The sequence below is a fragment of the Rhipicephalus microplus genome, chromosome 3 (genome assembly GCF_043290135.1).
Source record: "Rhipicephalus microplus isolate Deutch F79 chromosome 3, USDA_Rmic, whole genome shotgun sequence".
In the NCBI taxonomy this organism is placed as follows: domain Eukaryota; kingdom Metazoa; phylum Arthropoda; class Arachnida; order Ixodida; family Ixodidae; genus Rhipicephalus; species Rhipicephalus microplus.
In genome coordinates, this window is record NC_134702.1 from 134,570,213 (window position 1) to 134,584,289 (window position 14,077).

General features: G+C 47.7%; 1 protein-coding gene across 2 annotated transcripts in view; it reads right to left on the reverse strand.

Moving 5' to 3' along the window:
* Positions 1-10,680: 10,680 nt before the first annotated feature.
* The window catches only part of LOC119188206 (rRNA methyltransferase 1, mitochondrial), a 61,395-nt gene continuing 57,998 nt past the window's right edge, over positions 10,681-14,077 (reverse strand). For both annotated transcript variants that reach the window (XM_075890253.1, XM_075890252.1), the window contains exon 10: positions 10,681-11,676. In XM_075890253.1, coding sequence (XP_075746368.1) covers positions 11,636-11,676 — 41 coding nt within the window. In that variant the 3' untranslated portion in view covers positions 10,681-11,635. The remainder of the gene's footprint in view (positions 11,677-14,077) is intronic.

Genomic DNA, 14,077 nt, shown 5'->3' on the forward strand with positions numbered 1-14,077 from the left:
TCTTTTCATCCTCTATTTCTTTCCTGACTATGCTTATGTCGTCTTCGACATCGTGCCGTTTCCTATCCCTTTCCTCTGTTTTATGTGTTTGAATTTCGGCTTGCGCCGGGTCCACTTCAACTGCCCTGCGTTTCGAGGGGGTCGGCACCGTTTCATCCTTAGATAGTACCTCCCCTGGATTGTCCTGCAATCGGATCGTTCCGCCCTTTTTAGCTACCTCATTTTTTAGACTAGCATTTTCCTCCCTGAGTTCCTCAATTACGTTTTTGTATCTAATGTTATCTCTCTCCAATTGCTCGAGTCGTTTTTGAATTTGCATGATCATGTCGTGTTGACCTTCACTGTTAGAAAAGGCAGTGCCAGACCGCGCACGCTCGCCGGAGGCGGCTGCCGCCCAGCTCACCTTGGAGGCTTTGGGTAGACTGTCGTTACCACCGGGTCCGGCAGCTCGCGTCGCTGTAGTGTCGGTACTGGCGGGAGACGTGCCCTGGGACTTAGGTCTGTCCTTGGCTCGTTGGCGCTCGGCGTTCCCCGACCGAGAGCGGGAGTGAGACCGGGACCGGGAGCGGGAGCGAGAACGCGAGGCGGATCGGCCTCGTCTCTCCCCACGCAGCGCCGAACAGGCGTGTCCACTTTCGCCGTACACCCTATAGCTCTTGTCTGCGTCCTCCTCACGTTGCCTTCTTTCCCACTGGCGTTTCTTCACTATGTAAGGAGTTCTGTACTTAGCTTGGCATTTCCTGTCTCCGGTAGGGTGGTCCTTGCCGCAAAGTCGACATCTGGGCTCACAGCAGTGGTCTTGCGGTGGATCATCGCAGCCACAGCCTCTGCATCTTCTACTCTCTGGGTTGGGGCAAACGTCGGATCGATGTCCAAGTCGGCCGCAAGCGTAGCACGTCTCGTACTGTTTCTTGTAGAGCACGCAACGGTGCTCCGTTCCGTTGTAGTATATGTAGCGCGGCACTACACTTCCTTCGAATACGACGATAGCGTGTGCCGTGCTTCCCATCCTCTTCGCGTGCAATAACGAAGGGTTGTGCTCGTTGACGAGGTGTCTCTCAATATCCTCAGGAGAATCTTCGTCGGGAATCCCACGGATGATGCCCTTGGTTGTATTTTCCGGCGCGGCTGCATATGCCCTCGCTGCGTAATCTTTGTCTCCCATGGTTAGCTTGGAGATTTCACAATATCTTCTGGCTCTCTCTTCCGATGGAGTGCTCACTACTACAATATTCTGTCTTTCGTTTACGCGAAAGATATCGCCTCTGGTTTCCTCTTGGTTCAGTCCGGCAGCGGCACGTATGCTGTCGCCGATCCGAGCAGCACGATGTGTCCTGGTGCTGAAGCCATCTCTAGGGCGTACGATGACCTTGATGTCGTCCACCGGCAGATTCGGTTTTTTGGTCGCCATGCTGAGTCGTCGCACGTTTCTGGCTGCTCTTTTGACAAACGCTTCATCATCGTTGAGCGCGTCAGCGGTCTGCGCAGCAGGGTCAGTGCCCGCGACGCGCGCCTTGCGTTCCTTGTATTTGGCCCGAACCTCGAGCCAGCCATTCTCCTTGCGGACATCTGTCGGCGATATTTCTTCACCGTCTACGTGAACAACTTCCATTGCAGTCGAGGATAAAGCCGTTAAGCGAGTAGCAAAGGGGCGTCGCACTGCTCGCTGGGTTCGGCATAGACGCCGGCCGCGTCTGCAGCGCGAGCGACGGCGTCTACCGGTGCTGCGTTAGGCTTAGTTCGTGTGCCAGTGTGGCACCGCAATAAATGAGCTACAGTGTCCAGAAAAGCGGCTCACCTCCGAAAAACTTGATATAGGCAGGATTCGCTGACCTTCCAGAAACTGCTGAGTAGAATGCCGTTGATCGAAGATCTGAATTTCTGCCACAAACATAAAACATCCGCGGAACCGACGTGAAACGCGTCCGCACCCTCTGGCCCCCTGGCGGCATCTGTCTGTAGGTCAACAAATCAAAAAGTTTTTTTTTCAATGCCACCTGCCCCTTTAAGCAAGGAAGAAGCCATTACCGGCGCTGTCGCACATGACGTCAAAGGCGTCCGAATGAAGCTGCGAGCCTCAGTCTTTGAAGCTGTCAAAAAGGCGGTGCTCAGCTGGTTTTTAGAAATCAGAGCAAGCGGCACTGCTGTGAGCAGGGCACTTCTGCAGCAGAAAGCAAGGAACTTCGCGTGCATCATGGGGCACAATTATTTTGTGGCTAGTGACGGCTGGCAGCAGCACTTCAGGGATCACCGCTACATCGTCGTCAGAACAGTGAGTAGGGAATCGCTATATTTCAATCGCAAAGCTGCAGTGGCGTGGACCGAGAAGAACATTGGGCAGCTGCTCGAAAAATACAGCCCCAGGGACCTGTTCAACGCAGATGAGACTGCCTTCTTCTATCAGATGTTACCGCAACAAACCTTGGCCCTCAAGGTGACTGCTGCCAGGGCGGTAAATAGAGCAAGGTCCGTATGACTATGCAAATATGGGCGGGTCCAAAAAGGTACTGACTTTCGTGATCGCCAAAAGTGCATGACCACAATGCTTTAAGGGAAAGGGGAAACACCAAGTGACTTACGTCCCAACCACAAGGCCTGAATTCCAAGAGAGATCTTCGCACAATGGCTGCGTGAGTGGGACGAGCGGCTGGGCAAGTTATGCCTCAAGCACAACAGCAAGATATGCCTCATCCTCGATAACTGCACGGCCCACCGCACTGCCCTTGTGCTTAAAAACATTGAGCTTTGCTTTTTGCCGCCTAACACTACTGCATTTGTGCAACCCCTCGATCAAAGGGTGATCTTGAACATCACATCGAGCTACCGCAAGCTGGTCATTGATCAAATTTCAGTCAGTACGAGCATGAAATGAAAAATAATCGACCTGTGCATCGCGATTGAGATGTTGTAAGCTGCCTGGATGGTCGTAATGGCAAGCACGATCGCCAACTGCTTCCGGCATGCTTCATTTGGCGTCAGCAGCGGAGAGTCCAGCGAAGATTTCGCCGATTTCGCCAGTGAGGGTGCTGCAGGCAACCAGGCCCCGACGTCGTGGGACGCTCTCCTTGATGCCGGCACTGTGCCTGATTGCGACACTTTCTACATGTATGTCAGTGCTGATACTGTGCAGTGACAAAGAGTTGTCAGATGCAGAAATTGTGCACATGGTGGTGGTGCATGACGACAGTGACCAACGTGTCAACACCCCAGAGACTAAAGTTGGTAGACCCAATCTACCAAAGCCCGTGCATGCAATGAATGCGCCAGACCTGCTGCGCTGCTTCTTTGGTGCTTAACGATGACAGCAAGAACGGACTCGTAATATCTGCTGCAGCTGAAAAAGAAGTTATCCGCGGGAGGAAGAGTAAGCAAAACTCTATTAAGGATTTTTTTTTTTTTTTGAAGTTATCTGCCAGCTGGTGTGCAGAATTTGGCGGAAATAAAGTGCATATTTCTTTATTATTCTGCTAGTTTTTCACCTTCGGACGGCAGTTATTCTTTGCACAGTGGTCTTCTGTGCGATTCGGTGGTGAGTACATTCTCCCTTGCAGGCTAATTGGCAGAAGAAATGGATATTGCCTATAACGAAATAATGGTTAAAACGAAGTGATTATGACTCCCCTTTCAACTTCGTTATTATATGCTTTGACTGCAGTTGTCGATCACTCAGCCACATTTGATCACTATATCAAGTGTGACAAGGCAGCGTGGACATCAGTGGAGCTTACAACTGATGAAATTCTGTGGGGCGTCCAGGGCACAGAGACTCGAGATGAAAATTGCAGCGATGATATGGACGACGATATCACGGTAGCAGCCGAATATCGCGACAAGCCGTGTCTGTTGAAGTCGTCAGGGACGAGGGAGAAGGGAGGAGGCTGAGTTACGTCGACACTGGTTTACTCCAAAACGGCGTTCTAGCCTAAGAGCCCTGACACGCGCCACTCGCACTGCAAGCACACGCTGTCACCAGCTTCACCTGGCTTTTTCTAAACGGCAGCATCTAAAACAGTTTTGGCCACAGATGCGTTAAACGACTTGAGGAAACTCTGCATATTTATAGAAAAAAAGTGGCACAGCCACCGAAGCGATGCATAAAAATGCGAATGGTCTAGAATCGTTCGTGATGCGGAATTCCTGGTGCACTCATCAAAAGACAATCACAGACTATTTCAAATAAACATGCCTTGTCTGATTCGCTTCGAGAAGATACCCTTTCTGGCAATCTCAAGATCTTTGGGTCAGCATCTTGTTGAATAATTGAGCGCTTATCGGATCTTTGGAAATTCATTATAAAACCAGAAGAGATACAATGCAATAGCAGATGAATAGTAGAGGAGAACATGGAAAAGAACTGAGAGACAAGCGGTCGTTGAGAGACAAACGATGGTTCAGGCATGCACCATAGTTGCAACAGACTTTGAGGCCGCAAGCGTTGTACGAATCAAGAAGCTGTACAGGGACTTGCGCAATTCACCAGATAACATCGACGTCATCTATGACGGAACCTGGCTGATGCATGGGCACAGTTCACACACCGCCATGGGGTGTTCTCTCCTTTAGGGCGAACATTGCTGTGAGAAATGAGCTCAAGGACTTGCCGTTGCAAAGGTAGGAGGTTTGCATTAGTGAAATGTTATTGGTATGGTAAATTTTTGGGCTTTCACGATAACAACCTTTCAGAATAATGAACATTTTTCTGCGGTCCCCTGAAGTTTGTTAAACCGAATTTCAGTGCATACCTGACTAAGAAAGTGCCCTGCTTGAGAAGTGCCAATGTGGCAATACCCGGAACTCTAACGAGAGGCTGCATTCGGCGATCCGAAGTTTGGCCCCAAGGAACACCATGCGTCCCTGTTCACTGTTGAAGCAGCCGTTGCAGACGCAGTGTTGCGTTTCAACACAGAAGATTCGAATTCCAGAACAGCAATTTTTGATGAGCATAATTACGCCGGACACTGTTGCCAGGAGGGCCAGAGAAAAGGACCACCGTCACAGCATCAGCTCCAAGGAAAGAACCGTCTCGTTGGAACTCCAGAAGCTAGTGAAGAGGAGGCATGAGTGCAGAATTCATTTAGACTATGTTTTTGGTGCATTTTAAGGTTGTCTCACGGCATCTCCTGGAATAAAAATCTGTGTCCACGTTTTGTCTTAAACTCTCAAAACAAAAACTTTCAATTTACGAATGGTGTCGGTGGGCTGTAACTGACGCTATCAAGTCACTTCTGAAGGATGCGTTGGTGCCGCTGGTTGGCCCTAGCACGCACAGCCCTATGCACTTCACTTCTATTGGTCTAGCACAAGCGAGTTTCACGTGGTCTTTGGCGTGGTTGTGTTGTGCCACCGTTTACTCTTCTTCAGTACAACTCTACTGTGTTCGGCGAAGTGTTAGTTTTTCTACCAGAATGACCAAAGAAGTTCAAAGCCTCAAGGTTACGATGCGTCAGGGGTTCAGCAAGACATGAAGGCAACCGTGGAATGCGCGACAGAAGGCAGCGATGCTTGTCATAGTGCCCAAGTGGAGTGCTCCACTTGTGGTATGGGCTTGGGGCAATTTCGTTCCCCGAGAGTCCCCAGTGATGCCAGAATAACTCCTTTCGGAGTGAATGCCAGAGCGAAGAAGGCCATTCAGAGCATCTGCAAGAGAGCGACTGCCCTCTCTGATTTCTTTACTGCAATGAATGTTTCTCATCATGGCTTGCACCACAAAACTTTCCATGGCCACATGGACATGACGGTTCAGGCATGAACCATAGTTGCAACAGACTTTGAGGCCGCAAGCGTTGTACGAATCAAGGAGCTGTACAGGGACTTGCACAACCCACTAGATAACATCGACGTCATCTATGACGGAACCTGGCTGATGCATGGCCACAGTTCACACACCGCCATGGGGTGTGTAAAGGAAATATATACCAAACTCGTTGTGGATCATATTGCCCTTTGTGAAGCTTGGGTTGCTCACTTGGTCCAAAACCCAGTGAGCTAGGGTACGCGGCTTGGCATGCCAAACGCGTTTCAGACTGCCAGAAGAACACAAATTGTAACGCCGGGCGAATGTAGGTGCAAGCTGAACGCATTTTGCTCAGGAGATCCCTTCAGAAGTATGTACTACACTACCATGCTGTTTGATTGTGACAGCAGGACTTTCCATGCTTCGACCGAGCAGGCTGTGTACGGCTTCATTAAGGCAGAAAAAAATTTTAGCGTCAACCGCATACACAAACGCATGGGAGCAGCCTTGCGTAGGCTGGTTGACAAGAATAAGGCCCAAGGTGAGCGCCTTGGAGGAAAGAAATGGTTAACTCACGACAGCATTAAAAAAATTATGAATTGCTATGGCTGGGCACTGCGCAGCCATAAGAATGATGTGCCCGGAATGAAGAGGGCAATAAAGACAACCTCGCCCCTCATGTCACCAACCAATAATGACCCGAAGCACAACCTGTGGCTTGAAGGACTAGAATCTCGGTGCTTTTATAAGCGTGCTGTAGAAAAGCACGAGAAATGAAAAGCTCACAAAAACAGCTTGCCCAGCTTGGTGTATTTCAAAACAATTGAAAATAAAAAAAGCAAAGTACGCGACGCTATTGGTTGTTAAGCGTACGTGACCACAAGGTGGCCACTTCGTTGGCTGATTGTGTTCGCATCGTCTGCTTGGCGCGTGAACAACGCGCGAACATGTTGTGCTGCCATACCGCCTGTGCTTTGACTAGCGTCCTTCCGATCGAGGTTGTCGCAATGCCTGGGTCAGCACAAAAGTTTCATACCTGGCATGAGTTCGGCAAAAAAAAAAAAAAAAAAATCTCAGGCGAATAACTTCAAGGCGCGTCTCTAGGCGAGTAGCGTCAACAAAGAATGAGATGGGTCGCCCGCCAATGCCACCGACGCAAGCTTGACGACCTCGCCAACCTGCTACGTTCAGAAACATGACGCATCGCCGGCACATCCATCACCGGAACGTGCAGATCGAGACTCCACGACCCCAATCTCATCTGCCAACAGCGAAGGAATCGCCGAGGCGTTGTGACAGTCAACGAGAAATTAGGCCTAGTGGGCCTGCCAGCCACTGACCCTTCGAGAAGAAGCGGCCGCATTCGCCGTGATACAACCTTACTAACGCAATCAGAGCTGCAGTTAAGGCGCACAAAGACCAGTTCAAGGCTGCAGAAACTGGCATCGACTGTCGCATCGAAGAGAAAAAGTGAGTTTTTGAGGAACGACACACCGGCCAGCGCCACTCCCCCGGAGCTAAAGGAAGAGGCAAGTTTTTTGATTGCTGATATTGGCTCCATCAATCAACGGCTTGATGCCATGAAATGTACAATTTGCAACGGAAGCGTCAATATATACAAACAGGACAGACAATACGGTCTGTCCTGTCTGTATATATTGACAGCACACAGAAAGTGAACCCGTTCACAGTCAACATTTTCGCCGCTCGAGCCATGCAGGCCACTGAGAACCGTCAAGTGGCTATGAAGGATAATTTTCGACCATAAGCGTATCCCACTGCAAACTTCTTAAGAAAACATGGCAGGGATATGTGAAGCAGAAATTGACACCTACAGCTAATCGCGCAGCCGAAAAAGTCATGGGCGAGTGCAGTTTGCGCGCTGTACAAGGAGGTGTATATTTACAATGCCAACAGTATTGCACTTTCACACGGTGGCTCATGGATGATGCACGGGCACTCATCCCACATAGGCGTGGAAGCAGTGATCGAGCTCTTCACAGGCCTAGTGCTGGATTATGTGGTTCTGAGTAATGACTGTACTGGGTGTGAGCGCAGACCGAAGGCAGATCACCCAAGACAGCCACATGTGCCAAAAAAATACTACAAAAAAAGCTGTCAAAATGGAAGTTGAGGCACCTGTGCTCCTCTTTGAGAGGTCCCTAAAAAAAAATGGCCTGAAGTACACGACAATCCTGTCATATGGTGACAGCCGCACCTTTCTAGCCTTGCAAGAAGCAGATGTGTACGGCTTCATTACAGAAACGGGACTGTGTCAATCACGTCCAAAAGAGCATGGGCACTACCTGACGCAATTTAGTAGCAAGAGACAAAGGAGGCGCCTGTGAAGCCCTTGGGGGAAGGGGAAGGCTCACTGAGGACATGATCACAAAGTTGAGCTCCTATTACGGCTGGGCGCTTAAATATCACAAGGGAGATGTTGACGGCATGCACAGAGGTGTGATGGATACTTACTATCACATCACTTCTAATGATAGTGAGTCAAATCACAATATGTGTTGTGTCCAACAGCACCATTACAATTTGCCACAATATGCGTACAAAGCTCCTCTGCCAGTATATAAGCACCTGTCTGATAAAGGGCTTCCAGAAAGGTGTCAAATGGGTAAAACCCAGAATATAGTAATGAAAGTCTCCATTCTATGATCTGGGCTTTGGCACCTAAGCAGTGCCATGCTTCACCGTTTGCAGTTGAAGCTGCAGTTGCCGAGGCAGTAATGAAATTCAACGACTGTTTGTGACTGTTATCACTTCTGTTTGCGAAGGTCTGATATGTCAGATCAAGAAGGGTGAAAAAAGTGTTGAAAAACAAGAGAGGTCAAAGAAATGTGCCACCATGCCCTACAAGCATAGAGTAGCCCATGGACTAAAAAAATGTGGCATCGCAATACGATGCGCAGGTTCTATTCTCAGCAAAAACCAAACTAGAAAAATTGTGCCCTATGGTGAACAAAAAGCATGATAAAAAGAGCTCTAGCCAAAATAAATGTGGTGTTAAACACAGGGACGCCTCACTACTCTGTGCACTAGGAGTGGTGTACAGAATTCCCTTAACATGCGGAAGGGTTTATATTGGACAAACAGGGCGTTGTCTCTATCCAGAACCTTCAAGACCAGCACGTACGCGAATTCACCTTCGCACTGCCACACGTGTGGATGCAGGCCCTTGTTCAATGAAGCGATAGTGCTCTTCAAACATAGCGATCAGATCACAAAAGAACTAGTGGAAGCATTCTACATCAAAAAAGAAGGGGAGTCCTGTGTCAGCCAGACATCAATATCTTTACATGAAAAAAAAAGAAATCTTAATCAACAGCATGTTTGTTTCAATGGAATATGCCGCGCCTGCGCAGTTACCCGTAGCGCAAAATTGTTAATGACGTCAACATGATCCTTCGCTGGCAGTATGCGCATGTTCTGTGCGTTTTTATCTTATGTGTTCAGATAACGCGTATATTTCAATGAATTCTTCAGTTGAGAGTCAGCGCTTGTTTGTGTCTCTTCTCTTCATTCCGTGAGTTTGTGCACTGGTACTGCCCATAATGTATCACCAACTAGCCCAACTATCAGTCCTGCTTCAGTGGTCAACAGCTATGAGCAAGCACTCCGCAATGCGGCTACTAACGCGCGGATTACGCTCAAGCCAAGCGGTCACACTTTCGATGCTTTGTTGAGCAGCAGGAAAAAGCGTGCTAGTCCTCCCGTCGGCCATCATGACCACACATGCACACCAAGAGCGAGCAAGACGGGCACACGCGACACACAGCTCTGGGCTGTTTCCAGCCAGAAAACGAAACTAATTCGAGTCAGCGTGGCGGGCATCGCGGAGCGGTGGAGACGGGCAGAAGGGTTGTCACACACATGCCAGAACGCATGGAACAGCTCTGGGCTGTTTCCAGCCAGAAAACGAAACTAATTCGAGTCAGCGTGGCGGGCATCGCGGAGCGGTGGAGACGGGCAGAAGGGTTGTGACAAAGAGAGGAGAGCAGATTTGCGAGAGAAGGGCAAGAAGTTGCGATAAAGAGAGGGGAGGATGCGGCGGGAAGGTGACCTTGAAAACCAAAACGCACGAGAAAGAGGCAGGTTGGGTAGCTTGCTTGAAAGGTCCGCGAAACTTGCACGTAAAAAAACTTGGGAAGAGTGCCTACGCGCGCAGAAGTCAAAGCACAGCCGCCTAGATCGGTGCCCGCAGCGGTGTTCAAAGAATCGGCGGCCGTGGTAAAAAAATCGTTTTGTTGCGCCGGCGGGTTTACGTGGCCTCACGAACTTCGGTATTTCGCGATTCGTTCCGCGCAAATTAAAAGCCGTTTTCGCGCTTCCGCACTCCCACGAAAGGCTGCTGAGCCGAGTGCAAAGTGAGCGAGAACAAGTCCTGAAAACAAAGCGAATCTCGAATTATCAGAGTCGGTGGGGCAGCGTACGTGCGTGCACTAGACGCAGACTATCGGATATCGGATACAGTCGGGGGCCGACGATGTTGGCAAATGGTCTGGTCACTCCAGGCCAGCGACGCCAACGACAGTACCAGCGATCAAAAACAGGGTAGATGGCCGACCGGTCTTCGAAAGATCGGTGGCTGTGTGAAAACACGGGCCTCGTTTGGCGATGCGGGGTGCTCAGAGTAGCAGGGGGGACAAAGGACGGAGGGGTGCATAACAAAAAGCTGCCCGGGCAAGGAGGAAGGAAACAGCTTTCCTTCCTCCATGGGTAGTGGGGGAGCGGCAACTAGAGGGTCGCAGAGGCAGGGTCGACGTTTAACAATAAGAATGTATGGGCACATCGCCGATGCCTGATCGGTGGTCGAAAGTGGTTTCCTGGGAAGTCGGCAAACCGCTGACTCCGTTCGCTGTAACAGATCACCGGCGCTCTAAGACGTTTATTGTAAATGCGATTTTGTGCCATTTAACAAATGTATATTTTCACAGTCACGCGGGTATTGTTCGTTTTAAGCTAAAGTTCGTTTTAAGTGGGGCCGTTATATGTGGGCTCGACTGTAGTCCCTAATGTATCTTAAAAAAAATAAGTAAAGTTTAAATAATGTTTTTGATAGCACTGATTTGTTAAGCCCAAGATAAATATTTGGGCAAAGATAGAGTGCAAATTTTGCTCTTTAAAAAATATGCGAAAATATCTACTAAAGCACAGCCCTGCAAATCCAAGACATTATGCAGACATACCGGATGGCGGTTTCAGTGTGACATTCGAAATGTGAAACATACCTTTGCTTCATGCCTTGCTTTAGTTAGCCAACCAGAGCAAACGTAATGGAAGTAAGATTTTGGAAAAGCATGTTATTAGCACGAAATAATCCCGTAGTTCTCTATAGAATCACTCAAAAGCTTTGCCTTTCACAACTACAACTATAGCCCTAATGAGATACAGCAGACCCTCAATAACTGGAATTTGAAGGAACCAGAAAAATGTGTTCCGTCTAACATTAGTTCTGCTTACTAAGAGCAGGACATGGAGTCCAAGTATGCAGTTAATCACATTTGGGGACAATTGTTCAATTTAGGCAGTAAGTTCAGTTTCAAGAAATTTCCATTTACAGAGAGTCTTCTACATCCTGTTCACGCAGAACCAGCAAAAAGGAGATTGCACATGGCCCACCACTTTCGTATCGACCGTGTAACGTGTAAATGTGTTCTAAGACAAGGCAATGACCAGGTGGTGTCCTAGGACAATATAATGGCCAGAAGCCACATCACAGTGCAAGCCGCAGCAGCAGGTCAAGCAGGGTCCTCAGGCCGAGGTGTCAAGGTCACCTGCTGGGAAACCCGGGTGACCTGCGGGTGTGCAAAACGTCACCTGAAGCTTGGCCAGGCTGTGTACCGAAAACGAACGATGGCTTCGTCTGTGGTGCCTCTCAGTGTCACACCCTCAGGTCCGTCGAGCCAGGGATAGGTGATGTAGCACTATTCCTGTGGGGGGAGGGGGCGAATTATTATTCGACGTTTTACACAATTTAAACCAGGATGAAATTTTTTTTTTTTGAGGGCTCATTTTGCTGAAGACACAACACAAATCAATACAGCAGCATGCAGTAGACTGTAAATAAGCAAATATCTGTTGAACGGAACCTCTGCTTGGATGGAACAATTTCCTCTGGTACGATTGGTTTAATATCTAGATTTTACACCCCTGTTTGTCTCTCAGCAATCGAAATCCTTGTTAAATGAGGCATATTTTCCTGGTCCCTTCAGGTTCTGTTTAACAAAAGGCTACTGCAGTTCAAAAGTTGTCGGTTTGGATCGTACCAATGGGAAAGATATTTTTTTTCTTCTTCCACTTCAATCCACTTTATGTCATCATTAGTAACCTACAGCTAAAAACGATAAGTATTTCCTACAGTTTCCCCAGCTTAAGTAATCTGTTGTAATCATTTGGTTTGTCTAAAACCCAAGACGTGTTACAGGGCAAATTGTAATGGGGGGGATTCATTTCAATCACTTGGGGCTGGTGCAAATATTCGAGTACTTCGAGTAATGAAACTCCCTCCAGCTCAAATATAAACTACCCGAAATTTCCAAGCATTCAAAATGAACGAACAGACGTATATACCGCCTCAAACCACATGAAACCCCATGTAAAAGCGGTTTAACTACAGTGAAGGGGAAATATGCCATAAATACGCCTATCCAGGGGAAATCCACACTGCTAGAAGGCCCCACTTCAAGGTTAAATTAACATATTACACTCATATTAATCTACGATTTCTTAAATTCAAAAGCTTGTTATACTACCTTATATGTTTATATGTATGTGTAAGTACTCTAAATTTTAAAAACAACATATTTCGCAGATTATCACTTGCATTCTACCGAAAGTAAAGTTCTGCTCCTATTCAGAATCTCCACTTCCTTTTGAACCAAAGAGAATTGCATTGACGCATGCCTTATTGAAATTTTAAAGCATTTTTTGCAGGCTAGTTGGGACATAACAAATATGCTGATTTTTCTTTATAATATGCGATATACATTGCTCAAATTAAATACAAAATTATTCGACCAAATCATTCTTCACTTTAAACCTCAAGTTTACTTTGCACAAGCACTTCCACAAGTGTGCATGCATGTCCGCACATTCTCCAAAATACGACACAAAAAATTGAAGGGAAACACTATCAACATCCGTCAATTCATTGAGGATTGATTGATTGATTTGTGGGGTTTAACGTCCCAAAACCACCATTTGATTATGAGAGACGCCGTAGTGGAGGGCTCCGGAAATTTTGACCACCTGGGGTTTTTTAACGTGCACCCAAATCTGAGTACACGGGCCTACAACATTTCCGCCTCCATCGGAAATGCAGCCGCCGCAGCCGGGAATCGAACCCGCGACCTGCGGGTCAGCAGCTGAGTACCTTCGTCACTAGACCACCGCGGCGGGGCCATCCGTCAATTCAATATAAGTCGAATAAAAAAAATGCAATGAGTCAACCCTCGTCTTATATACTGGTCATTGGCACAAAAAAACGTGAAAGCCTTGCAACAATGGGCAGCTGAAGTTGAAAGCTTCCACTGCCATCGTGAGCATCAGCAGCAGCCCTGTTGGGCAAGGCTATGCAAGGCCTACAGTATTTTAGCAAAGTCATTTTGCCTCAGTTATCTGCTGTCAGTCTGCTGTATTCTTTTTTTCTATTTTCTTCTGAAATGAGTGGTAGTCAACGGTAGTTTACGATATGCTTTAAGAAAAAAAAAATTATCGAGTATGCCAAAGGGCACGATAACCTGGCGGCACAATGGGAATTTGGTGCATCGGAGAAAAGCGTACGATACTAGAGGAGCCAAAAGCAGAGCATAACACCGTGCAGAAACAAAACAAAAAAAAACGTTTCTTGGGTGGACTGCAGTGCCTCCCGAACTGGAAACGCTACTTGCCGAATTTGTCTGGTAGCTGCGTGCAAGGTTGCTACCTGCAACAGCGAAGTGCCTCACGGTGCTCCCGAGTGAACATCCAATGTATTCAATTAAAAGCTCATTAAAGAAACGGTACCTGTTGACCACCATTACAGTCAACATGTCTCAAAGGGTACTGCTGTTACCGTATTTACACGAATCTAGGCCGACGACCCTAATTCTAAGTAGACTCCTAAAAACCCAAAGCATGGAAAAAAAAAACTCAAATATAGACCGAACAAAATAGCGAGACGTCGTACACAAAGAGAGAATAATTATTGAACAAGAAGATGAAAGAAAGCAGTTCGTTCATGACGCAAATAACTCTACAGCCGCTAGTGCTGTTTCGTGTGTTTCTTTGTCATTTTTTTTTTTTTTCGCGCTGCTTTTAGTTACTTGTATCATAAAGATTCCGCACTCATTC